Source organism: Chiloscyllium plagiosum, chromosome 18, assembly GCF_004010195.1.
Source record: "Chiloscyllium plagiosum isolate BGI_BamShark_2017 chromosome 18, ASM401019v2, whole genome shotgun sequence".
Taxonomy (NCBI): domain Eukaryota; kingdom Metazoa; phylum Chordata; class Chondrichthyes; order Orectolobiformes; family Hemiscylliidae; genus Chiloscyllium; species Chiloscyllium plagiosum.
This window is the reverse complement of record NC_057727.1, coordinates 35,359,856-35,387,854: the sequence shown is the minus strand read 5'-3', so window position 1 is coordinate 35,387,854 and position 27,999 is coordinate 35,359,856. Positions and strand designations below refer to the sequence as shown.

Sequence of the window (27,999 nt, the reverse complement as noted above, 5' to 3'; positions counted from 1 at the left end):
CAGGCATTACAACTAAGCTTAATCTGTCCTTATCAACATCCGAGCACTGTCAGTAGGGATTACTCGATAGTGATCAGATGCAGAAGCTCTGGCTAATGCGTATTTCCTTCCCAACCTGGGATTGCTGTGGTTAACAGTGACACTTCAGCAGCTACTCTTTAATATACCAAACAGATGGGAGATCAAACTAGAACTCCTGCTCTGAATAAATTTTCTCAACGAACTGAACATATTGATTGTCAATGTTTAAACATCGGAATGCACCTTTTTTCTTATTCATAAAGTGAAATCTGGAATGACACAAGGAGATTGGAGTTCCAGAAATATTTGAAACACAAATGCAAACTGAAGGCAGAGGAGGATGGTGGTGGATGGGAAATTATGTGGGCTCGGTTCAAGGGCAAAACAGCTGTCAGACTGTATCTGGGAGAGGGCGGTATAGAAAAACAAAGTTTCCATGTTTCTTCAGTTCTAATGAAGGGTCATTTGCCTGAAATACTGGGCAGAATTTTCCCAGCCTCTCGGCGTGGTGAGACAGTTGGGAAACAATGACAAGTGGAAAAATGAGATTCTCAAAGTTGAGAAAAAAAAGTGAGATTTTTCTGTTAAGATTTATAGGTAAGATGAGAATCTTGCCACTGGTTGATTAAAAACCTATCTGCATGCATTAACATTGCATTACTACCTAATCTCATCTTATTTGCAGACGACTGCATTTTCCAGGTAGTGGAGAGAAACTGGATGACATAGATTCTTGACTTGAAAACAGTTAGCTGGCAGTTACAGATCACCAGTGTCATCTCTGGGCTTTCTTCTTGCCAATATTCGTCAACCTCTCTGGGCATGCTCCATAGGCAGCAATTACCTATACCCTTCATCAATAAGAGTTGGGCTAAGTTCAACACATCATCACAGCATATTTCAGACCCACTTATATGTATGGTTTAGCATTTCAAAACTAGCACTTTGGAGCGAGCCATCAGCTTTCATTGCAGTTCCGCTGCCAGGTCACTTTGCACACAGTCAGACGTCTACCTCATGTTTCAGAACAGAGTGCTAAGACCTGAAACTTGCTTTCTTTATGCTCACTGGCTTAGCACTTACTTGGATGCTCACAGTAACTTTAAATTGGCTTGTCTTTTAATGCAGAAAGAAAGCCAGACAGTTTGTCATTATTGTCAGCAATGAACAGTCAAAAAGATGGCAAACAATCACTACACAGGCTTCAGTCAAATATCTATGTTTGAAAGTCTAAGAGGAGTAATCTTTAGTCCAGTCAAGGGCACCATTGATAAATAAGGAGGCTGGTCTGTCCTCAGTCAGAAAAGAGGTGGGGTGCTCTGATGAATGTATAGAAAGCAGTTAGTAATCTCGGAAGATAGGATGAGTGAGAGCTATTGAAAAAAATTGGTGCATGCAAATACTGAAAGTGGTAGACCGCAAGCATTGGTTGGAGTTGGGTGCAATGGCAGATATAGAGTGAATGCAAGGTAGCAGTGAGATGGCATTTGTGCTTTTGGAGCACAGAAGGTCATTGACCTTCTTGTGACACTACCCTACATTGCCAGTGGCCTTCAGACCAGACTGACAGCATTTGAAATGAGTGAACACTGTTGTATCCTGGTCTGGCAAGCACTTCCACCATTGCTGTGAATGAGATTATGTAAGACTGATTCTTTGGAGGCAGGATCCTTACTTAATGAGATGAGCAGCAGAGAATTGAATGAGAAAATGTTCTGAGACCTTGATGAAATTGACCCTTTGGCAAATTTTGGGGTATTAGAATTCCAGAAAGTGTCATGATGAACTTGGGTTTCTCTCCACAGTTGATGGCTGACTTGCTGACTATTTCCAGCATTTTTCTTTTTTTGTTTCATTTGATTCACATGTTGATCATTTAAATTTATGCAGTTCCAAATGCTGAGTACCAGATCTCAACTATATCAATCTCAATTGGAGCTGATTTATCAAAAATGGCTACCATGCTTGACCTTTATTACTTCAACCTTAGAAGTATGAGCCATGAGCTTATTAAAACATCCAGGATTCTGTGAAGGTGTTTCCATGAGTGGGGGAGTCACAAACTAGGTTTGACAGAATAAAGGGACAATTGTTTAAAACTGCAATGCAAAGCAGCTTCGTCCCCTACAGGGTAGTGAATGTCTGAAATTCTCGACAAGTCAGCATACAGAGAGGAGGTGCAGTGGTTAACGGATTGGTGCAGAGCTAACAACCTGTCTCTGAACGTGGACATAACGAAAGTAATGGTTGTTGACTTTAGGAGGGCTCGGAGTGACCACTCTCTGCTGGACATCGACAGCTCCCTTGTGGAGATCATGAAGAGCATGAAATTTCTTGGCATCCATCTGGAGGAGAATCTCACTTGATCCCTCAACACCAACTCTGTAACCGAGAAAGCCCAGCAGCGTAGGCTAAGGAAAGCCCATTTCCCATTCCACCATCCTCACTATATTCTACAGAGGGTTCATTGAGAGTACCCTGAGCAGAATACTTTCTGATTTGGGAGTTGCACCGTCTTGGATCATAAGACCCTACAATGGATAGTGAGGAAAGCTGAGATCATTGGGGTCTCTCCTCCCTCCATTACAGACCTTTACACTACACGCTGCATCCGAAAGGCTGACAGCATTGTTGACGACCCCACACATCCTTCATTCGAATTCTTCTCCCTCCTGTCATCCGGCAGAAGATACCGGAGCATTCGGTCTCTCACAGCCAGACTGTGCAATAGTTTCCTCTCCCAAGCCATCAGGCTCTTTAACACGGTATGATCCCACTTTATTCCATTTGAGATTTTTGGATGACTTTTTGAATTGCCACTAAAATAACGTTTTATTCATGATCATTCATTGTTACATTGTAATTTATCCACCACTGTGCCTATTGTCTTGTCTCGTCAGGAATTATTATGTTGTCTTGTATGTTTTGCACTTTTCTATGCACTTTATGCTGCCCTGTTGTATGACTGTACTCTCATGTAGTCTGTGCGTTCATATAGCACCTTGGTCCTGAAGGAATGTTGTCTTGGTTTTATTGTACCAGCTGTATGTGATAGAAACGACAAATAAAGTTATTCTATTCTATTCTCTGCTCTACCTAGGGAGGCTAAATCACTGAAAAAGTGTTTAATGAGGAGGTGGGTAGATGTCTGAAATATCAGAGAGTTGACTGCTATGTTGGGTTAGCATGAAAGAGGAGTTGAGGCCTGGAGCATATCAACTATGATCTTGTTGAATGGTGCAGCAACTTGAGGGACCCAATGGCCTATTCCTCCTTTTTAAAATGTTTTTACCTGTCAGGTCTGCCAGTTTCTGCATATATTTTTGCCTGACATCTTTGGCAGTGGTTGCTGCAGATATACCATAAAACTGCCAAAAGACCACGCATGAAAAACCTCTCTCTGTATCGACTAACTAGAAACTTGAAGGCCTGCTAAGAATCTTAAAACGTACAAATTAACTTGCTAAGAAAACCCAGCAATGTAGCGCTTCATGTCATGCATGTTACTGTCACAACACTACCACATTAGCTTTCAGGCTATTTGAAACACACACTCCTCTTGATGTCAATTTTGTTGCAGTTGAAATTGCTGATAATTCTGACATCCATTACGTACATTAAAAAGTAAACTGTTCTCTTATTTAACAGATGATTTTAAAGAGAGCAAAAAATATGGATGTGCATTGGCTCGGACTGATGAGAGAGGGTTAGGAAAGGAATTCAAACAGCTGAAAATATATCTGCCAGAGATGGAGCATAATAAATCAAGAATGCAAAATAGAACAGAATTGAAGTGGTGGCATTATCTTAGGGGGATGCAAGGATGGAGAAAGTTACCAAGTGAAAGAGTATTTGTAGGCATTTATGCATTTGAGAATGTTGGAGCTCAACTAAATATTCATGATGAGCACACATGGAGAAATCCGATGGTCTGGCTATTTGTTTCTTTTGAATCAGTTCCTGGATGACTTATTATGAATGCTTAAGTTGAGTTCCAAGACTCTCAAGTTCTTTAACTCAGCAGGGGTTCTGTTTTGACAACCGAAGTGAATTGTTTACTTTCTTTGATTGACCATCTCTGTGTGTAATGATTTTACTTTTATGATCTCAGTTGTCAATATTAAGATATGCAAAGTGGTTAAAGATTGTGAAACTGCAATTGTCTGATCTGATTTACCCTTTTATAAGGCTGTGGGGACACGAGTATTTTTTCACAAATTTCTAAATGGGTTTTTTTTCACAGTATTTGAACAGATGCTATTGTTATTATAGGGTTTGTTGGTTCAGTATATTGTGCATATTGGGTTAATGGGCTTGGAAGGGTCATGGATATGGCATGGAGGGCATAGATCAGACCTTTTGAATTTACCTCCCAAAAGGATCCCAAATCCAGGCTCTCCCAAGTGACAGTGAGCTATGAGATTAGTAGAAACAGGCTTGGCTTCATATAAATTGGAGGTGTTGGTGAGATGCCTATCACCTCAATGGAACCAGCTAGTTCAAAAGTACAGGGTACAGTTTTGCTACCCACATCTTATAATGGAAGTTCTGGAATCCAATCACACACAATGTTTTTTAAATTACTCCAGAGTCCGCCAGATTCCATGAATCCAGGCCTTGCTCTCCTAGGAGGATTGCTTCCAGTTTCTTGTTTAAATAGGTCAAATACTGATTAAACACTAATTACTGCTGGCAGGAAAGCATTGACTTGATTGAGCTCTCTGTTCCTGATCGTTAGCTACCTTTGCATTGATAAGGTGGGATTCCCTTCTGATCATGAGGTCTATGCCATTGTGTGTCCGACCTCTGTTAGCCAAATGGGCATAAGTAATATCCTGTATTTTGAAGAGTTTTGTCATGTGCAAATAAAGCTGAGTCCTCTGGTCCTGCTGTCATGCATCCAGAGAAAGAATGACAAGCTGTTTGCCCCGGTGAGCAGTGCTTCGGTGATATTTTAATGCATCTGTGCATTCAGATTAACCAATAATGTTGTGTAGGAGAAAGTGAGGACTGCAAATACTGGAGATCAGAATCAAAAAGTGTGGTGCTGGAAAAGCACAGCCGGTCAGGTGGCATCCAAGGAGCTTCATCGATGAAGATCTTATGCTTGAAACATCAACTCTCCTGCTCCTTGGATGCTGCCTGACCAGCTGTGCTTTTCCAGCACCACACTTTTTGACACTGACAATAATATTGTGTCTCCTGTGACAACTTGGAATTAACCTGAGGCATAAACGATTACGGCTGCTGAAACCTTTGCTGTCATTGTTGTGGAGGTTGCCTGCAAGTTGGGTGGCACACCTCTGCCACTGCTTCCAGGTGAAGGGTTACTTTAAAGAAAGATGGTATAGGTGATTCTTCATTGTGAACACTTTATTTCATTTGCAAAAATATGTTGACTTTTCATCTTTGTCTGTGTGAACAAATGTCATTTCAGCTTGCAGCTACAAGAATAAAGGCAGAGACAAATTGTCTTTTGTATCACACAATGTTCTAATAATGGCTATCCTTTCTATAATAGGAAAAAACTTCGTCATGATTCAGTGAGAGAACATTGGGTCTTGTGAAGGCTTCAAGCTGTTTGTAAACTAAAATTATAATAAATAATAGGAAACGCATTGAAAGATCAAACCAGTCAACTGAACTTGCACTTGGCATTGCATAGGGAATGGTGGCCGCTGTGGCCTCTGTACCACCAAAACATTGATAGTCAATGAAAGATAACCTCACAAATTGACTGAGTTTCACAAAGAAATCCTGCCTACATTGCTGTGGCTGACACTGCTGCATCCAAGATGCTGAAGATTGGGTTGTCTGAAAAATGACTTAATGTTCTTCCTCCGTACAACGCTACAGCTCTCACAAACCCTCATCATCAACCAAATAGCCTTGGTGGATTCTCTAGTTGTCCAGAACAGAATTCAACAGTGTCCTTTGTCTGCACAGCACTACAATGAATATCTTGACATGAACTGCATGGAAATCTGATATGGAGGAGACATCTTATGGTTCTTGTCGGTCCCATTAGAAATCAGTGTTGCATTGTAGATATGCTGAACATCATGATATGGCATTCGGACCACTATTTCTAAAGTAAGTATTGTGCCACTGTCTTTCTGTCATTTGCATGGCATTCTGTGGATGCCAAAACACTGTAGCTCTCCTGCATTTTTGCAGCATCATTCAGGCATCTTTGGCCATAACCTTGCATTAGGAGGCTGTTCCACATCCACTGGAAGTTGATGCTGATCCTAAGCTTCCAGACTCATGCATTTCTTATCCATTCATGTGGATGCTGAGTGTAGTGGCCAAAGTGACACCATAGCTCTGTGGACAGTTCCAATGGGTCTATGTGGGCAATATCAGAAACAAAGCAGCTTTTCAGGAATATAATTATCTAGCTGTTACACCATATGCAAATAATATTTGAACAGCATCCTACAAACACTGCGAAATGGAGATCACCAACAAGGAGGCCAATGGGATGCCAATGCACGGACAGTGCTCATCATTAACCTGATTTAGATGTGCACGAGTCAAAGCTTTTAATGCACATGCAGTAGCAGCTTGTATGTGTCGCAGCAAAAATGAGGGCCTCCCAACCCTCACAGTCCCCAAGAAAGGTAGTATTGCATACTGGATAATGGTATGGGTATACCTTGGTCCAAGGTGTTAAGTAAGTGGCTCACAGAGTTTGGCAGGAATTTAAAAAGAAGATCCTTGAGAGTAGTAATATCTGGATTACTCCCGGTGCTACGAGCTAGTGAAGGCAGGAATAGGAGGATAGAGCAGATGAATACATGGCTGAGGAACTGGTGTATGGGAGAAAGATTCATATTTTTCGATCATCAGAATCTCTTTTGGGGTAGAAGTGACCTGTACAAAAAGACAGATTGCACCTAAATTGGAAGGGGAGTAATATACTGGCAGGGAATTTTGCTAGAGCTGCTCAGGAGGATTTAATCTAGTAAGGTGTGTAGAGAGGAAACAGGTCAGCCTGAGACTGGTACAGTTGGAAAAACAGCCAAGTCAAACAGTCAGGGGAGGCAAGAACAAAGTAGATTAATTAAACTACATTTATTTCGATGCAAGAGTGCGAACAGGGAAGGCAAATGAACTCGGGGCATAGTCAAGAACATGGAACTAGAATATCATAGCAATTACAGAGATGTGGCTCAGGGATGTTTTAGGCTGGCAGCTTGATGTTCCAGAATACAAATGCTGCAGGAGGATTGGGGCGGGGTGGTTGCTAATAAGGGATAAAATTGCAGCTGTACTCCTTGGAGTGCAGGTTCATAGCTCCTTGAAAGTGGAGTCACAGGTAGATAGGATAGTGAAGAAGGCATTTTGTATGCTTTCCTTTATTGGTCAGAGTACTGAGTATAGGAGTTGAGAGGTCATGCTGCAGCTGGACAGAACATTGGTTAGGCCACTTTTGGAATATTACATGCAGTTCTGGTCTTCTTCCTATCAGAAGGATTTTGTGAAACTTGAAAGGTTTCAGAAAAGATTTATAAGGATGTTGCCAGGGTTGGAGGATTTGAGCTATAGGGAGAGGTTGAATAGGCTGGGGCTGTTTTCCCTGGAGCGTCGGAGGCAGAGGGGTGCCCTTATAGAGGTTTACAAAATTATGAGGGGCATGGATAGGATAAATAGACAAAGTCTTTTCCCTGGGCTGGGGGAGTCCAGTACTAGAGGGCATAGGTTTAGGGTGAGAGTGGAAAGATATAAAAGAGACCTAAGGAGCAACTTTTTCACTCAGAGGGTAGTATGTGTACTGGATGAGTATATGAATAGGAAGGGTTTGGAGGGATATGGGCTGGGTGTTGGCAGGTGGGACTAGATTGGGTTGGGATATCTGGTCGGCATGGACGAGTTGGACCGAAGGGTCTGTTTCCATGCTGTACATCTCTATGACTCTATATCTTGTGCAGGCTATGGAACCCAGTAGATGATTGTGACTTCTGCAACTGAAGTGAATGCTTGCAACCTCAATGATATGCTTCACAGCCAATAGTAAGATGATTTGTGATGTTGCATGATATGGTCAAGATTGCTTGTGGCTTGGATTTTTGATTGGCACAGTTGGTCAATGCATGCATCCATGTACAAAATTATGTGATACAAATGTCTTTCACCTGTACTGTAGAAGTGTCTGCTTAGAGTTTCACCTGAAGGGCTTAACACTTATAGAAAGATAGAATCCCTAGGTGTGGAAGCAGGCCATTCAGCCCAATTGTCCAACTGACCCTCTAAAGACCCTCCCACCCAGACCCAACCATATACCCTAGCCCTGTCGCTCTGCATTTCTCATGGCTAATCCACCTGGCTTGCACATCCCTGGACACTATGGGCAATTGAGCGTGCCTAGTTTGCTGAACCACCTTAAGGGCTTCAAATTGCACAAAACTAGAATCTGCTTCCACAGATAATAAAAACATTTACTCTGCCTACTCCAGGTGTGTTATCAGCCGTTTTCAATTTTGACTGAGCCACTGTGATTTGGATGAGGGTGAAAGGTAACACAAGTAGCATTTCACAGAGTGAGTGGCAAGCTCAGCCTCTCAATCTGGATGACCTTCCAAATTTTCATTGTGCCTTTCTACCTTGCCCTCCACTCTCAACACTGTCGGCTTTGACCTTCCAGAAGTAACTTTTTAAATTTAACTCATCTTTTCACTTTACACCCTGAGCCTCAGGCCTACAGCTTTGTCATGCCAAACATTATTCTGCATATCCCTCCACCAAAGTCAGCTGATGACCGTCAATAACCTCCACTCCAACAGTACCCCTTATGCCTCCATGCTTCCTAACTTTCTACCCTTATGAGTTGAGTTACCCTCCCTTTCACAATTATTACCCTCTCTCTATTCCAACTTGTAGCCTCCAATTCTCAAAATTGTCTTGCTCATTTTATGTACCACCACAATGGCACCTGATAACCCTACTTGACTTTCAATGAACAGCCCCCTTGGATTGATCATTGCCTATGCCCTGACAAACTTGGAAAGATAGCCCTTACTAATGAGTGATTAGATCCCCTGAATGATCTCTGTGCAGCTCTCTGACTGATTTACAACTAATACCTGCACTGGTTGTCCTGGACCACAGGACATCTGGAATGTACCACTGACCCCTGACCCCTGACCCTGAATGCCCTAAGCACTTGAATGACTATGTCCAATCCCTTGTACTGAGATCAGATCCTGCCCATGACTGACAGTGTCAGTACCCCTGATTGACTGCTGTTCCTTTTGACTAAGGACTACTCCCATTAGAACTTGAGGCAAGGATATTCGGTCTTTGTTGTATAAGCTGCTGACACATGCTGGAGTTGTGACATTGATGTACTGTGATGCTATAAAGCAATATGCCCACACTCATTGGCTGATCACTGCTGAGAGTCATGACAAGTTTGGCTGGCATTATGTTTGCACTAAGAACAAGACAAGATGAAGTACTGTGAAGCCTGTAAGTTCTGAACGAGTGGCAAAATACAAAAAGCAAAGGCAGAACAAAGCAGAGATGCTGTGAACTTCCAACTAAGTGGAGAGCATGTGAACACTAACAGAGCAAGCTAACAATTCTGAGATGTACCCTGCTCTGATGCATGCGATGGATGTTTGTCCCTGCATGCAAAGTGGACTGACAGCAGCATCGCAAAGCAAGATTTCATTGCATTCCGAAGTAGATAACTGTATTCTGAGTAAGGCAGAGTTGTGCCATGATGATGTGATGAAATTGGTATATGCCGGATACTATTTCTGTGGAGGGGAGAGGGCAGGGAGGTTTTGCCCATGGAGCATTCCCCAAGCTGTTGGGAAATGCTGGTTGACTTGGAGTCCCAGAGGAATAAGCGGTGAGCTTCATTCCTCATGCCGCACTCTTGCCTGAAACATCGATTCTCTCTGCCCCTCGGATGTTGCCTGACCTGTTGTGTTTTTCCAGCACCACACCCTTGATTCTGAACCCACCAGGTACCCACTCTGACTTTCAAGTCAGGAATTGTCACCATTTCGTTTCTCGCTGCCACATCAGAGAAGAGCAAACCGCATGTGAGTGATTGAGAATAAATAATAGTGAGATGTTAATGTGTGCATATGGGTTCCTCTGCACTCATTAATGAGATTCTTGTCTTGCAGCCCAAATGTTGGTTATGAAAATTGGATGTTTTGTTCAATGTCAAGAATCTCATTTTTCCATTCTCGCCATATTTTTCCAATTGACTTGTCATTGCCATTGTCACTGTCAAAATAAATCCTCAGCTTGTCTTGTTTCGAGACAAGCAATGTTGAGAGAGTTATTTTTTAAAGTCTCTAGGTGGAAGGTGAGCACATTAAGCCCGAGGTCAATTTTCAGCCTTTTTACTTGCTTTTATAAATGGAAAAACAATTTGACCATATTGTTTGTTTTCCTGTTCTCTCCTATACAATGACATAAGGTATTTCACTAGAAAATTGAAACAGTGTATCATTGCAAAAAGATATGGGCAAATGGAAAAAAAATCTGTTTATTAAGTACAATTATTGAGCATGGTGGAAGTGCCATTTAGGCTTTTTGATGACATTGCACCATTCGTATTACATTTTCTCCTTTGACAAAATCAGCTATACCTAGTTTAAAATGTATTGTTCACAAAATGGTGACTGCTTTCGAATCCAGACCCTGCTACTTTAAAGTCAATGTTCAAGGTTCTTTTTTCACTTGCATGGAATCAGCTAGCCTTGCCAGCCTTGACATCCACAAGGTAAAACACTGAAGACAAGTTATTTTGGAAGAAGAATTCATACAACTGTTGGCAATATCTACAACCTAAAAAGAAAGATGTATTCAAATTATCTTTCTGCCTTCTGCTTCCACTGCCTTTACATTTATCATCTGAAGAGCTGTGTCAAAAATGCTTAACGTTGAAAATTCAATCTCCAAAAGCAAATTTGCCTTATATTAACACCAGAGTTTAGAAACAATTTATCTGTGACCTTCTGTATTTATTCTGTGAAGTGTTTTCCCTAGATGATGTGTCAAATGATGAATTTTGTTCTCTCTTCTCTTCAGCATGTGCATGTTCACATTCTTCCAAGAAAGAAAGGAGATTTTTCAAGAAATGATAATGTCTACGAGGAGGTAATTTTAAAAGTAAATCTTGAATTGAAAATATTGAAATGCTGTTCATTTAAAACCATCATATTGTTTGACCGAGCAGCAAATCCACCCCACCCACGAAGCAGGCTGGAAGCCAGGCAAGCAATTAGCTAATTATAGGTTCAATCAGTTTCGTCTTCGCAGGCAGCCTTCATTTTACCAGTGGCAAAGTTATCCTGTGCTGCAGGGGGAGGCCAGCAACTGTATGGAGGCAGCTCCCCATGGCGTCTCAGACCAGAGATGAGGTGGTGAATCTGTGAAATTATTTACCTGAGAGGCCTGTTGAGACTGCCTCTTTTGGATATCCAAAGCTGACATAGACAGATTTCTAATCATTAGGTGAACCAAGGGTTATGAGGATAAGGTAGGAAAGTGAAGTTGAGGATTACCATATTAGCCTAATCTCACTTAATGGTGGAATTGATGGTCCAAATAGCCGCCTTCTGCTCCTACAGCTTATTCCAGTCTCCTCAATGTCCAGTGCCATTAGTCACAAGAAGAGGATGGCTCACAGCATTAATAGCCCCCTTGGCTGGCACTGGATGGTTTCCCCTTCTGAATGGTCTACCAGCTGTACCTAGACAGAAGAATGAAGTGTCTTTCTCCCCTGCAAGGCCACCTCAAGATGGCGACCTCACCTCAGCAGCCATCATGTCTTTCCAAGGTGCTACTGAGCTGCAGCCTCTGATTGAGTTGGTATCATGAACCACATGTCCACCATCCGTATTTGGACAGCTGGCCTGGCAGCAGTCAATTAAAAGGGTAGTTACCTGGAAGGCTGCCACTGTGGTCCCAACATCAGCACTTAACCTCTTCCAAGAAAACATAGGTCACATGGCTTTGATTTCAGAGATTGAAGTTACTAATTTGCAGCTTCACACATGGGTTGTTTAAGCAGCACAGATAATTTCCCACTGTCCTAACAGAGAACCATTCAATTTTCAAAATCACAAACTCAGACCTCACTTTTAATCCAGGATTCAATTCTGGGGAAAAAAAGTGTACTAAATGAAATAATTTCCTCCCTATTCGTTTTCACCCACAGGTAATATATACTTATTGCATATAGAATTCATAGCTTCTTGAGTAATCTGGATGAATTATATCAGTTCTACAAAATAGGATTGATGATCCAAAATAATAGTTAAGTGTAAATATATGTTTCAGAAATGTCATGAGATACCTTAACTTTAATATTTAACAAAATAAGTATGTCCACGATAACAGATGTTATCCTTATCAAAAGGTTATTCAGAAGTAAAGTCACTTTTCTGTTGTACACGTTGTTGTGAAATGTTATTTTGTGCAGAAGTATCACCTCACCTATATCACAGAGCTGCTGCTGAAGTTGGGACTGCCAGTGACAACAGTCTCCAATATTACATGAATATTGTATTAAATGATTCCACCAATTTCAAAACAGTTGTTTTTGTATGAGGTTGTTTGAAATGTTGGTTCAGGCACTATTTTCATTTAAATGCAAACCATTTCTTGGCAAACTGATTGAGGTCGAGCTTGACTTTCTGTGATTGTGTAAAACAGGTGCCAGCTTGATTTTATGTCTCTCCCAATTTTTATCTTCAGAGAAGCCAGTGGACCTAGAAACTGTAAGAGATGTAAATTGGGTTGCTGATTTGTTCTTGCCAATTTTACTCGATCACGTGAACTCAAGGTCTACTGCAATGTGTGTTCACTATAATTTGACTTACTTCAGAATCAGTTAGGTTTGAAAACAAACATAACTTCTCTGAATAGTTTACTTTTGGAATATTACAAACAATTTTGTTGCATTCCGGACTGGCTTGAATATTGATAGATAGTGTTTTAATTTTCCTTTGAAGTTTCATTGGTTAGTTTGAACTGGGCTAAAACATTCAAACTGAAAACATTCCCATAACTGACCACTTTTAAGATTTGAGCCTGATTACATGATTAGATAAAAATTCGATGCCTCATCATGCTGTAGCATACAAACATAGAACGCCACTGGAGTTCAGTGTGGAGAATTTTGGTAATGCATTTCATAAGTGTAATAATAAAAGAAAGTATTGTATAAATGTGGCAATTTTGAAAATTCTGGATGAGACAAGAGATGTTGGTAGTTATTTACAAAATACTTAGGCTCCAATTTTTGACATGTTGGAGAACTTCACTATCATGGTGAAAATGCTAGAAAAAGTCAGGAATCCCCAGTCTTCCCCTGGCCTGTCATCTCTCATTTTCATGAGGACAGGCTGAAGTTTGTCCATGCACAGTTCCTGGAGGCAAGTGGCCATTTCAATATTAGGTGACTCCTTTCAAGTCCTCTTGGAGTCCCAGGTATTTTGAGCCAAAGTATGGCAATTAGACCATGTAAGAGTCAGTTTTCAGAGCATTTCTTTTGGATAGGCAGGATAACCATTTGGAGGGCTGAGATACCCCTGTCGATACGGTCCCAGAAGTAAGTATAGGGGTCCTTGGGTAAGGTTTAGTGGTCAGGTATCCTTTAGAGGTGAGAGTAAGGGTTGCTTTAAGGGGGTAGGATCAATTGTCCTCTGGGACAGTTAAATGTGGGGAACATTACGTGTAAAAGATCCATAAATGTATTTGAACTGTTCAACTTGTCAAGATCTGTCAAGATTAGTCCCAAAGTGTGAGTACATGCTGGCCACCAACAAGTGTTCAGAAGTAACAGCAAGTGTTAATGAATCAGTGTTTTGTCTCAATATAATGCAGTCCACAATAAAGGACTTTAACTAACAGAACTGGATTTTCCCCCATTGCTTGAATATTAATGGATTCCAACTTAGGTGGCATGATAAATGAAGGAGATTTTCCAAACTATCATTTTCACAATGGGGTGCCTGTTGATGCACAGTACCAGCTGCTAATTGAAAGGAAATGTTTGTCGCCATCAGCGACTAAGCACTTAAGGATTAAGTTTTAAGTGAAATGTTTTGTTTTCATAAGAGATTATTTGAAGCAGTTTCAATATATTGGATCTTTTTTGAATCATTTAGTTTTCTTTGAATAGTGACATCACCAATAAATTCTAACTTTATACTCTGTCAGCATACCTCCTGAGTTATGCCTGTGCTGAAAAATAGGTAACTCACATGGAGAAGGAAGGCCATGGTGGTTGACATTGATTTTCCTTGACATCGAGCTTGTTAGGCATGTTTAGTAAGAGGAAACTGAACATAATGAGGTGAGTTGTGGTGTTGGTAAGCCACTTATCAAGCTGTAATCCCCTTAATTGGTAGCTCGCTGCTGCCTAGCCCTAAATACACCTTGCCGCTATGATTGGATTGATGGTGTGAATTGATCCTGATGGTGAGATAGACCTCACTGAACATCTCACATGATTCCGACATCAATCTCACTATAGTCCAGATCATTCAGGCCCCTATAAAATTCTAAGTGGAAGTGAGGACTGCAGATGCTGAAGATTAGAGTCGAGAATGTGGAAAAGCAGAGCAGGTCAGGCAGCATCTGAGGACCAGGACAATTGACATTATGGGCAAAAACCCTTCATCGGGAATGAGGCTGGGAGCCTCGGGGATAGAGAGATAAATGGAAGGGGAGTGGGGCTGGGGGTAAGGTAACTAAGAGTGCGATAGGTGGATGGAAGTGGGGATAATAGTGATAGGTCGGAGAGGAGGGTGAAACGGACAGGTGGGAAGGAAGATGGACAGGTAGGACGTGTCATGAGGGCAGTGCTGAGCTGGAAGGTTGGAACTGGGATAAGATGAGGGGAGGGGAAATGAGGAAACTGGGGAGATCCACATTGATGCCATGAGGTTGGAGGGCCCCAAGGTGGAAGATGAGACGTTCTTCCTCCAGGCATTGGATGGTTCGGGAGTGGCGATGGAGGAGATCCAGGACCTGCATGTCCTTGGCAGAGTGGTAGGGGGAGTTGAAGTATTTGGCCACAGGGTGGTGGGGCTGGTTGATTTGGGTGACCCAGAGATGTTCTCTGAAACGCTCTGCGAGTCGGCATCCTATCTCTCCAAAGTAGAGGAGACTGCATCGGGAGCAACGGATACAGTAAATGGCATGTGGAAGTGCAGGTGAAACTTAGATGGATGTGGAAGGCTCCTTTGGGGCCTTGGACGGAGGTGAAGGGGGAGGTGTGGGTGTAGGTTTTGCAACTACTGTGGTGGCAGGAGAAGGTGCCAGGACGAGAGGGTGGGTTGTTGAGGGGGGGGAGGGGGCATGGACCTGACGAGGCAGTTGTGAAGGGAATGGTCTTTACAGAAAGCGGATAGGGGTGGAGAGGGAAATATATCTCTGGTGGTGAGGTCTGTTTGTGGGTGGTGGAAAATGACTAACGTTGGTGCGGTGGAAGGTGGAGGGGATGAGTGTTGTCCTTGACACGGTTCAAGGGATGGAGTTTGAAGGCGGAGGTGCGAGAAGTCGATGAGATGTGCTGGAGGGCATCCTCAACCATGTGAGGGGGCAAGTTTGGTCTTCAAAGAAGAAGGTCATCTGGTGTGTTCTGTGGTGGAACTAGTCCTCCTGGGAGCAGATGTGGCAAAGGCGGAAGGATTGGGAATAAAAGATAGCATTTCTACAGGAGGCAGGGTAATCCAGGTTAGCTGTGGGAGTCGGTAGGTTTGTAGAAAATGTCAGTGTCGAGTTGGTCACCATTGATGGAAATGGAGTGGTCAAGGAAGAGGAGGGAGGTGTCTGAGATGGTCCAGGTGAATTTAAGGTCGGGATGAAATGTGATGTGAAGTTGATGAACTGTTCAACCTCCTCGTGGGAGCACGAGGTGGCACTGATGCAGTCATCAATGTGATGGAGGAAAAGGTGGGAAATGGTGCCAGTGTAACTGCGGAAGATGGACTGTTCCACGTAGCTGGCAAAGAGACAGCCAAAGCTGGGGCCCATGTGGGTGCCCATGGCTACCCCTTTCATCTGGAGAAGTGGGAGGATTCAAAGAAGAAATTGAGGATGAGGACCAGTTCAGCCAAACAAATTAGAGTATCAGTGAAAGGGTACTGGTGCAGACGTCGGGAGAGGTGTCTGGCTGGTGTCTTGAACGTATGTGGGGAGTTCCTGGACAAGAGGAATAGTATCAAGCTCTGTGAAGATGAATCGGTGGGATTTTGACCATCCCCCTAGACCTCCCCTCACTGACGACGAACGATCAGTCCTCAGCAAAGGCCTTACCTTCATCCCCCTCCACTCCCAGATCAATGAATTCCACACACATTGTGATATCAAACACTTCTTCCACCGCCTCTGCCTCGGAACTTACTTTTTCCACCAAGACTCCCACCCATCTTCCGAGGACCCCTTTGCCTCCAACATGCCCCATCCATCTAGACACTACGTGCCGGTTGGTTACTCACCCTCAACCTTTTTATTTCCAACTGCTGCCGAGACATTGACCGCCTCAACCTGTCCACCCCCTCACTCACTTCAACCTCTCACTCTCACAATGTGCAGCCCTCCACTCCCTCTGCTCCAACCCCAACCTCACCATCAAACCAGCGGATAAGGGCGCTGAAGCCAGGCGCTAATTCAAAGATGAAAGTGAGAACTGCACATGTTGAATATCAGAGTCTAGATTAGAGTGGTGCTGGAAAAGCATAGCAGGTCCGTCAGCATCCGAGAAGCAGGAAAATCAACGTTTCAGGCAAAAGCCCTTCATCAGGAATGAGCCTCATTGCCTGAAACCTCGATTTTCCTGCTCCTCGGATGCTGCCTGACCTGCTGTGCTTTTCCAGCACCACTCTAATCTTGACGCCAATTTGAAGACACCTCCTCCTACTGCCCCCTCGACCATGACCTCATCCCCATCACCAAACCATCATCTCCCAGATCATACACAACCTCATCACCTCGGGAGATCTCCCACCCACAGCTACCAGCCACATAGATCGGGAACCCCACACTGCCCAGTTCTGCCTCCTACCCAAGATCCACAAGCCTGACTACCCCGACTGACCCATCGTCTCAGCCTGCTCCTGCCCCACCGAATTCATCTTCACCTACCTTGATACTGTCCTATCCCCCCTGTCCAAGAACTCCCCACATATGTTCAGGACACCAACCATGCCCTCCACCTCCTCCAAGACTTTTGTTTCCCTGGCCCCCAACGCCTCATCTTCACTCTGGATATCCAGTCCCTATACACCTCCATTCACCATGACCAGGGCCTCCAAGCCCTCCATTTCTCCCTCTTCCGACATCCTCACCAATACCCTTCCACTGATACTCTAATTCATTTGGCTGAACTAGTACTCATCCTCAACAATTTTTCCTTTGAATCCTCCCATTTCCTCCAGACGAAAGGGGTAGCCATTGGCACCTGCGTGGGCCACAGCTATGCATGTCTCTTTGTCAGCTACGTGGAACAGTCTATCTTCTGTAGTTACACCGGCACCACTCCCCACCTCTTCCTCCGCTACATTGATGACTGCATCGGTGCCACTTTGTGCTCCCGTGAGGAAGTTGATCAACTTCACCAATACATTCCACACCGACCTTAAATTCACATGGACCATCTTAGACACCTCCCTCCCCTTCTTGGACCCTTCCATCTCCATCAACGGTGACCTATTCAACACTGACATCTTCTACAAACCCACCGACTCCTACCTCGATTGCACCTCCTCCCACCTTGATTACACCTCCTCCCACCTTGCCTCCTGTAAAACTGCTATCCCTTATTCCCAATTCCTCCACCTCCACCTCATCTGCTCACAGGAGGACCAGTTCCACCGCAAAACACACCAGATGGCCTCCTTCTTTCAAGACCACAATTTTCACTCCCACGTGGTCTCCAATGCATCTCATCCTGCACTTCCGCCCTCGGACCCCACCCCTCCAAATGCAACAAGGACAGAATCCCCCTGGTCCTCACCTTCCACACCACCAACCTCAGCATAAATTGCATCATCCATCGACATTTCCTCCACCTACAAATGGACCCCATCACCAGAGATATGTTTCCTGCTCCACTCCTATCCACTTTCCACAAAGACCATTTCTTCCGCATCCAACTTGTCAGGTCCACGCCCCCTAACAACCCACCCTCCCTGCCTGGCACCTTCCACTGCCACCGCAGGAATTGCAAAACCTGCGCCCACACATCCCCCCTCACCTCCATCCAAGGCCTCAAAGAAGCCTTCCACATCCATCAAAGTTTCACCTGCACCTCCACTCATGTCATTTATTGTATCCGTTGCTCCTGATGCAGTCTCCTCTATATATGGGAGCCCGGACACTTTCTCACACAGTGGTTCATAGAACGTCTCCAGGACACCCGCACCAATCAACCTCACTCTCCCATGGCTGAACACCTCAACTCCTCCTCCCACTCTGCCAAGGACATGCAAGTCTTGGGCCTCCTCTGTCGCCATTCCCTTACCACCCGACGCCTGGAGGAAGAATGCCTCATCTTCCGCCTCAGGTCCCTGAAACCCCATGGCATCAATGTGGACTTCATCAGTTTCATCATTTTCCCATTCCTCCCACCTTATCCCAGTTCCAACTTTCCAGCTCAGCACCACCCTGATGACCTGTCCTACCTGTCCATCTTCCTTCCCACCTATCCGCTCCAACCTCCCCTCCGACCTATCACCGTTCACCCCACCTTCATCCACATACTGCACTCTCAGCTACCTTCCCTTCAGCCCTATCCCCCTCCCATTTATCTCTCCACCTCTGAGGCTCCCAGCCCCATTCCCAATGAAGGGCTTTTGCCCGAAACATCGATTCTCCTGCTCCTCAGATGCTGCCTGAGCTGTTGTGCTTTTCTAGCACCACACTCTTGACCCTATAAAATTCTGCCTTGTGTTACTTTTTGGATCAGTTTTGTGGTTACTTTGAGGCAGATTGGTACCGGGAGTCGTCAGTTAAGTAAAGTTTGCCTAAAAACAGCTTTGGATTGGTCTAGCTGTGATTTGTTACAGACCTATATGTGCAAAGTACCTTGTTGCCTGTCAGCAGGAAGCATCTCTCTCAATTTCTCTGTGTGAGCGAAAAGACAAAGCAAAACCTAGAGACTCTGAAAAAGATTTCTAATACAAGAAAATATCGAGATCCACCTGCTCAGCTACTCAATTAAAGATCGACCATTGCTCTGCAGACAACGTTGTGTCCTCATTACTAAAATCCAAAGAACCTTGCAGCCAGAATTCTTCAATTTGTTTTTCCCTGTTTCTGTGTTTCCATCCATTATGTTTGTGTCAACTGTCTTTTTGTTTGTCTTTCTCATTTGTGAATAAATACGTTTGTGTTTGAGGTTTTAAAGAAGGATAGCTTAGTTGCATAGTAGTAAATTAGTAATCCATTTCTTGTACTTTTGTTAAAGTGTAAATGAGTTTACAATAAAAACATTTGTTTTACTGTTAATGATGAAGCTTGGTCCGAATTGATTTTGTCCTGAATTACTGGTCTGTCAGGCAAATAGATCATTTTGGTGGTTTAATTGGTGACAGCTTGTGGAATAGTGGGATTTGATTATTGGCATATTCTTTCTAATTGTGTTGTGACAAAAGTTTAGAGCTTGTCTGGAATCCTTGAACACAGATAACATAAGATTATATGTGGACCAAGGGAATTAGTAAAGAATCAAAGAATGGAATACTATTTCCTCTTTGTATAAGGTGGCCTTGACAGCAGCTAAAACTACCCTGCTGTTGAAGATGTATCCCTGATGGATTTACAAGACTTAACTAAAGCTGAGCTCATGGAATTGACTGCTGGAACCAAGAGGCAGAGGTAATTGAAATATTGTCAAAACACCTAGATTGGTGGAAATGCAAGGGGGAGTGTTGAGTCGCTTGAGTTTATGAGAATACAATTATAATTAAAAGAAGGTTGAATATGAGATAGAATTAATGCAGCTTGAAATGAAAAGGGAGATGGAATTTAAAAAGCCTTAGCTTGAACTTCAGGTAGAGGAGAAGGATAAAGAGAGAACATTTAAGAGTCTGGACTTAGTGATTCAAGAGAGAGAAAAGGGCAAGTAGAGATCATTGAGAAAAGAATGCTAGCTCAGGAGAATGCAAGTTTGAAAAAGATGTCAGCTGTCAAAGACATTATTATGTGGAAAGTCCTCATCATACTCACAAGTCCGGTAAAGAAATGTTTAAATTTGCACAAGCCCTACCAAACTTTGAGGAGAAGAATGTGGAATCATTCTTTGTCATTTCAGAAAATAGTGAAACAAATAAATTGGCCAAAGGAACATTTGGTACTGCCCACACAGTTGATAGAGCACATGAAACTTACACATTACTGTCACAGGATTATGATACTCTTTAAAGAAATGGACCAGGGATATCTTTATTGAATTTGAAAGTGGAAAGCAAAATCATTTTGATCTGCAATCATGATCATTAGGAGTAATTACCTGTGAATGAAGGTCTCAAAGAAATTATTCTCTCGCAAGAATGTAGAAACTCACTAGTTATTAGAAATGGAACCTATGTGGGAAACCAGAGGATAGCAACTGCAAGATAAGCAGGTTTCCTTGAACCAGCAAAGAAGGTGCTGAAGGTGGAAATGAAAATTGAGGGCTAAACGTTTCCATTTTAATAAAGTGAAATATCTTTGTTTCAATGCTAGAAGCTGCATGGGAAATCCATGGGCCTTACTGGGATTCATAAGAAGAAAATACTCAGGAACAAGTTGTAATTTTAAACACAACTGTGAAACTGCTGCAAGTGCAGGAAGGCTGAGCAAGTTAAAGGAGAGGTTTTTACTGAAAAGAATGTTAACTTCTTTTTCTTTAAATTATACTACAAAACTTGTAATGCTATTAAGAGACATAGGAGCTACTGAATCTCTTTTGCTGAAGAAAGATATTCTTTTCCTCCAGAGAGTGCATTGAAAGCTGAACGCAGGATAATGGAGAGTATATATGTCGGTTCTGGTGTACCAAGTACAATTAGAATGTATCTTGTTGTCCAGACCAATAGTTGTATTAGTTGTTAAGAAATTAGCCATGGACAGAGTTGACGTAGTTCTGGGGAATTATTTAGCTGGAATGAAAGTTATAGCTCCTTCTATGTTAACAAAAAAACTGAGTGACATTAAAGAGATGGAACATTTACAGGAACAAATATTTATCCATCATGGGTGTTGATTAGGGTAATGGACAAACAAAGTCCATCACCAAAGGTCGAAGAAGCGCCATGTTAAAATATATGAAACCTTCCTTCAGAATGGGATTGATTCAAAAGAAATGTTTATTATGTCTTTTTTAATTGAGGTCAGAAGTCACACGACACCAGGTTATAATCCAACAGGTTTGTTTGAAATTAGAAGCTTTTGGAGCGCTGCTTCTTTGTCGGGTGAAATGATGTCACTTCACCTGATGAAAGAGCATCCAAAAGCTTGAGATTTAAAATAAATCTGTTGGACTATAACCCGATTTTGTGTGACTTCTGACCCTGTCCGCCCAAGTCCAACACCACACCTCCACATCTTTGTTAATTCAGCCTCAGAAAGTAAATCCGGAATTAAGCAAATTAGCACAGGCAGCTTGCACTGAAACTGAGGCTGAAGGGGTTCTGGAGTTAGAATCTAATTGATTAATGTAAACATAATAATGCAAAACGCTTTCCAGTGGCTTCTTCTTAGACCTAAGCATTAATGCATTGGGATTTCCTGTTGTCTGTTTAACTTCATTTTGAGTGGATTGATGAAGCAACAAGTTTAAGCTGTTATTTACAACCCAGTTTTACCAACTATTCTAAGGCAAGTTTCTCTGCTATTCAGATTCTTGAATGGATCTTTCAAGTGCTTTTAGGCTGTTTCAGTGCTTTGGTCTGGATATAACATATGTTTCCATTCAACTCTTGCTCCTCCAAAAGCACAATTTGAAAACAACTGGCTTGCTTCTTTATATTCAAGCAACCTCCCCACTCATGTTAGAAACCAATTACTGAGGAAATTCAAGGGGATCCAAATGAGTGATTTGCCTTCCAACCTTCCTGCATGACACTTCGTGTCATTGTGCATGAGGCATATCATGGCAGCTTATCTGGATTTTTAAAAAACTTTGACAGTACATGTATATTGTAGAATGTTCCACGAATTGTAAAAAGTTTCCAGGTGTACAAGATGGAGAAAATACAGGCCCAGTGCAAATGCACTGCGCTGTAGTGGTGGATACAATGGTAGAGATGCAGAAGTCAGATTAAGATGGATACCGTTCGTATTAACAGACTTTACCTATCTGTGAGAATAATTAAATAGGAAATTCTGCTGGTATGAAGCTTGAGGATATGTGGCAATGAACTTTTTTCCCAACTAAATATGGCATCATTTATGATTTAGGTAAGGAGGCTCTTTAGTAACAACACATTATGCCATTCATTTCACAGTGATCAATAGTTGAGAAAGCCTGGTAATGCAGGAACATTACCAACAAGTTTATGACTTTTTTAACTGACTTGTAACTGCTGCTAACACAGTCAGTATTTTGCATGTGATGATGAAGAATTTCATTTTAAAATAATAAATAATTGAATCAAATAATATGTGTTACAATTATGAACAAAGCATGGCAGTAAATCAGAGAATTATTCCGTGTTAGACTTTTGCTGAATTGTAAAGCACTCAAACTGTGCTCTTGTGGTTTTTATTACCATTACAAGTACCTGAATCAATTACTGCATTGCCAGTGTCTTCTCCTCAGATGTAATCAGCATATAAAACTAATGCAACACCATGTGTTGGTCCTGTGATTTTTAACAAGGAAATTTCATTTTAAGATTTGCAGCCTATGTCTTGGGTGGGTGAGCAAAACATTGACAACACAATATCATTTCCACCAGATTGTGGCAAAGTACTTGTGTTCTGAAAGTTTTTTTCTGAAATTACTGTCATGATTTATAAAGACACATAGGTAGCCATGCAGCATGATGCAAACTATGTATTATGACAGGGCTGGGAACAGGAAGCATTGAAACTTGGCTAAAAAACAAGTGCTGTTTGAAAAATGTGCTGTCAATGTGATAAAAATGATTATGATTTTGAGTTATAGGCCTGTAAGGCAACAGCGGTAACCAGGTTCAGTAGCTGACTTTTAAAAGTTGCCTGCCAGTGGTGCTAAATCTGGCAGTAAATCTGTCCAAGATATTACAGTGGTACAAAGGCATAATATTCATTGCTGATGTAAGGATAATGCTGCCAACAAAGCTCTGCATCATATTCAGTTGGATGGATTCAGAAAATGAACACTTTGATGCTATTTACCATACATTTCGACAAGTGATAGCGAAAACGCCCCAACAAAGCACAAAAATAGCTACTCATTCAGCAGGAGAACTTATGATTCAAGATGTACTGAGCCATAATGGGCTATTTCAAACGGAACAAAGGGCCTTAACCTCAGGAAACAGCATGACCTTCATAAACAAATGTTTTCTTCTCACAAATGTGGAATGAGAAGTGGTGAATGCAGGAAACCAACTCACTGACAGGAGAAAGGGTAATTTGGATGGATACCTTAAGCAAGATTGAAGCCTGACTGAAACTGAAGATCAACCAGTTCTCATCATTTGCTGCTGTGGAGAAATTTGGAATGTGATGGAAGCTGGCTGTATGAATTATCCAGCAAGGCAAAGTCTGTTTAGTGTTAAATACATGAAGTATTTTGTATAATTTGTGTGGATACTTGTTGAATTGAAACACCTGTACCCATTTACATTCTAGAATCGTAGAGTCGTAGAAATGTACAGCACGAAAACAGACCCTTCAGTCCAACTCGTCCATGCCGACCAGATATCCCAACCCAATCTAGTCCCAAATGCCAGCACTTGGCCCCTATCCCTCTAAACCCTTCCTATGTATTTTAAATGTTGCAATTTTACCAGCCTCCACCACTTCCTCTGGCAGCTCATTTTGGGCGGCACGGTGGCACAGTGGTTAGCACTGCTGCCTCACAGCGCCAGAGACCCGGGTTCAATTCCTGCCTCAGGCAAATGACTGTGTGGAGTTTGCACATTCTCCCAGTGTCTGCGTGGGTTTCCTTCCGGTGCTCCGGTTTCCTCCCACAGTCTAAAAATGTGCAGGTTAGGTGAATTGGCCGAGCTAAATTGCCCGTAGTGTTAGGTGAAGGGATAAATGTAGGAGAATGGGGTCTGGGTGGGTTGCGGGTCGGTGTGGACTTGTTGGGCCGAAGGGCCTGTTTCCACACAGTATCTAATCTAATCATACACGCACCACCCTCTGTGTGAAAATGTTGCCCCTTAAGTATCTTTTATATTTTTCCCCTCTCACCCACAACCTATGCCCTCCAGTTCTGGACTCCCCCACCCCAGGGAAAAAAAACCTTGTCTATTTAACCTATACAGTAGATTAGATCCCCTACAGTGCAGAAACAGGCCCTTTGGCCCAACAGGTCCACACTGACCCTCTGAAGAGTAACCAACCCAGACCCATTCCCCTACTTCCTCCTAATGCAACTATCATTATGGGCAATTTAGCATAGCCAATTCTGACCTGCACATTTTTGGACTGCGGGAGGAAACCAGAACACCCAGAGGAAACCCACACAGACACGGGGAGAATGTGCAAACTCCATGCAGACAGTCACCCAAGGCTGGAATCAAACCCGGGTCCCTGGTGCTGTGAGGCAGCAGTGCTAACCACTGAACTACTGTGCTGCCCCTGATGAAGGGCTTTTGCCCGAAATGTCGATTTTCCTGCTCCTCAGATGCTACCTGACCTGCTGTGCATTTCCAGCTCCACATTCTCGACTCTAATCTCCAGTTGTCACTTTCTGCGGTCCTCCCTTTTGACTTTTTGAAAGTTCTTGCCTAATACCATTAAAATTAGCCTTCCTCCACTTTTGTACTTCAAATGTTAGATCTGGTCTATCCTTTTCCATCACTATTTTAAAACTAATAGAATTATGGTCATTGGCCCCAAAGTGCTCCCCCACTGACACCTTAGTCTTCTGTCCCGCCTTTTCCCAAGAATAGGTCAAGTATTGCACCTTCTCTCGTTGGTACATCCACATACTGACTCAGAAAATTTTCTTGTACACTCTTAACAAATTTCTCTCTATCTAAACCCTTCGCAACATGGCAGTCCCCTTCCATAACCACCCTATTATTCTTACAGATAACTGAAAACTCCTTACAAATCTGTTTCTCAATTTCCTGCTAACTGTTAGGGGGTCTATCATGCAATCCCAATAAGGCAATTATCCCTTTCTTATTTCTCAGTTCCATCCATTCCCTGGATGTATTTCCGGGAATATCCTCCCTAAATACAGCTGAAATGCTATCCGTTATCAAAAATGCCACTTCCCCTCCACTCTTGCCTCCCTTTCTATCCTTCCTATAGCATTTGTATCCTGCTATAATTGCTATATTTCAGTCCCATGTTGTTAACCATGCCCTGAGTTCATCTGCCCTCCCTGTTAGGCAGATGAAATAAATGCAGTTTAATTTAGCAATCTGACCTTGTTCACTGCTTTGTCCCTGTCTGTCCTGACTGTTTGACTCACTTCTTTTCTCAACTGTACCATCTCAGTATCTCCCTGGGTCCCACCTCCTGCGCCCCCACCCACCTTATGAGTTTAAATCCTCCCGAGCAGCTCTAGCAAATCTCCCTGCTAGTATATTAGTCCCTTCCAATACAGGTGTAATCCACCCTTCTTGTACAAGTCACTTCTACCGCAAAAGAGATTCCAATGATCCAAAAATGTGACTCCTTCTCCTTACACCAGCTCTTATTCTAGTTATAGTTCAAAAGCCAGACGATCATCTGAGGAACCAAATAATCCTACTACTTTGCTTATGAATATAAATGGGAGAACATGCATAATTGCTGGGCAAGTTCAACACACATACAATGAGAACCACATATTTTTCTTTGTTATTTTTTTAATTGTGGACTCACAAAAAGGAAGACATTTCCTTCAACCAGGGACACTGTGCAAAGAGATTAAAAACCAGATTTAAAAATCAGGTGCCCAATTCTCTAGTTCTGCTCTACTCCTTGTAGTTGAGTGCCACTTGAACTGCAAGAGAGAAGGAAGACTATCTGTGATTTGTGACTGTCTTTAAGAAAATGGAGAGGACAATGGGTTCTCAGGATAAGGAGAATTTGAGGTCGTTCTTCTTCAAGCAAAGGTACTTGAGGGGGGGGGAAGTTTGATAAAGGTGTAAAGGTTATAATAGGTTTGGATAAAGTAACAAAGGTAAAGATAAAGTAATAAAGTTAAGAAAGATTTCTCAGAATGGTACAAGGACATAGATTTAACGTTTTGAGCATGAGGTGTGTTTGTGAGGATCCTGAGAGGACTGGACATGGCAGATGCTAAGAAGATATTTCCCCTTGTAGGGGAGACTAGAAATGGAGGAGATTGTTTGTAAAAAGGGTCTTCCGTTTAAGACAAAGATAAGGTTTTTCTCACATAGAGGGTCGTGAGACTGCTATTCACACATAGGAATTGGGTATTGCTGGCGAGGTCAGCATTGATAGCCCATCCCCACTGCCCTGGAGAAGATGAAGATAGCCTTCTTGAACCATTGCGGTCTTTGGGGTATTGTCAAGAAGGGAGTTCCAGCATTTGACCCACTGAATTTGAAGGAATGGCATTATAGTTCTTAATCAGGTTGGTGCATGTCTTGATGGACTGTGGAGAACAGTGGAGGCAGGGATCCCAGGCTGATGAGAGAGTCAAAGTATAGGAAAATAGAGTTGAGGCCACAATCAGACCAGCAATGATTTTCTTGAAGGATGAGTAGGCTTGCGGGATTGAATGGTCTATTACTTGACCTAATTCATTGGTTCATCTTTACGTTCAGAACTTACTGCTGATGAGGTTGGTGGAAGCAGAGACAGGCAACATTTTCAAAACAAAATTGGGTAGTTCCATAAGGGAACTAAACTTGCAGGGCTACAAACATGGAACAGGGGAATGGGAATGACTTGATTGCTATTTAGAGAAGAAGCATAGACAGAATGGGCTGAAAAACATAATATGCCATAACATCCCGGTGATACTATGCGAGCTCCATTTTACACTGTAAAATACGTAATGTGGAAAGAAAGAGATGCATGGTCACACAATCTCCAACTTGCACTTAATGGCACATCACAAACCTTAATCTCTATCCCTGTAAGGATTGATTTAAGGAAAACTTGTTGAACTTTTTAAGTTCACCTCACCACTGACTATTTGAAAGGTAAAGGATATTCTGCCATCCACAATCTTTCTAGTGGTGCAGGATGCAACAGCCTCTGTGAAAGCTGCATCTATGTCCTGTGTACAGTCTCTCCTGGCATCGTTATTAAACAGCTTTACATGTTCACTTCCAGTTCTGCTTTGCTCTCTGCCATTATGAGCCACCTTTTCCAGCAAGAGAAAGAAAAGAGCATTTGTTCGATGTCTGGCATGGCCGAGTAGTTGGAGATTTGATGAAACAATGAGAGATGGATGTGAGGCAGGCATCATTGGTGGTTATGAAGGTGAGGTGCCAGATCTACTGGGGCTGAGATGTAACTGCTGGGGATTACTGATGGGTGAGTGATGAGCATATGGTGCATTGAGTAGCAGAAGTGGCTGGCGGAGTGAGTGGTAGGAGACTTTATGTGACAGTGCATTCTTTAACCACTCATGTGAGATCATGAGACTGGTGCTACTGCTGTCAAATCCTCATAGAATTGACATCCCTGTCTATCACCATATCCTCATACCTTCTGAGAGTGTTCTTTGAGGGCCTCCTGATCCCTGTGAAAACATAACCTTTCTTTTGTTGTCAATCACTTGGACTAAGGTGTTCAGCTAACATTGACAAACCTGGGATACCCCTCTATTTCCTATTCTCCATTTGAAATGCTTTCTTGTTAATAGCCAATTTCTGTCGTTCCTAA

The 27,999-nt window shown here is 42.6% G+C and overlaps 1 protein-coding gene across 3 annotated transcripts in view; it reads left to right on the top strand.

Annotated features, from left to right (window-relative positions):
- Positions 1 to 27,999, top strand: part of fhit (fragile histidine triad diadenosine triphosphatase) — a 1,108,831-nt gene that overhangs the window by 807,643 nt on the left and 273,189 nt on the right. For all 3 annotated transcript variants that reach the window (XM_043708211.1, XM_043708213.1, XM_043708212.1), the window contains one exon: positions 11,077 to 11,145. In XM_043708211.1, the coding sequence (XP_043564146.1) occupies positions 11,077 to 11,145 (69 nt within the window). The remainder of the gene's footprint in view (positions 1 to 11,076; positions 11,146 to 27,999) is intronic.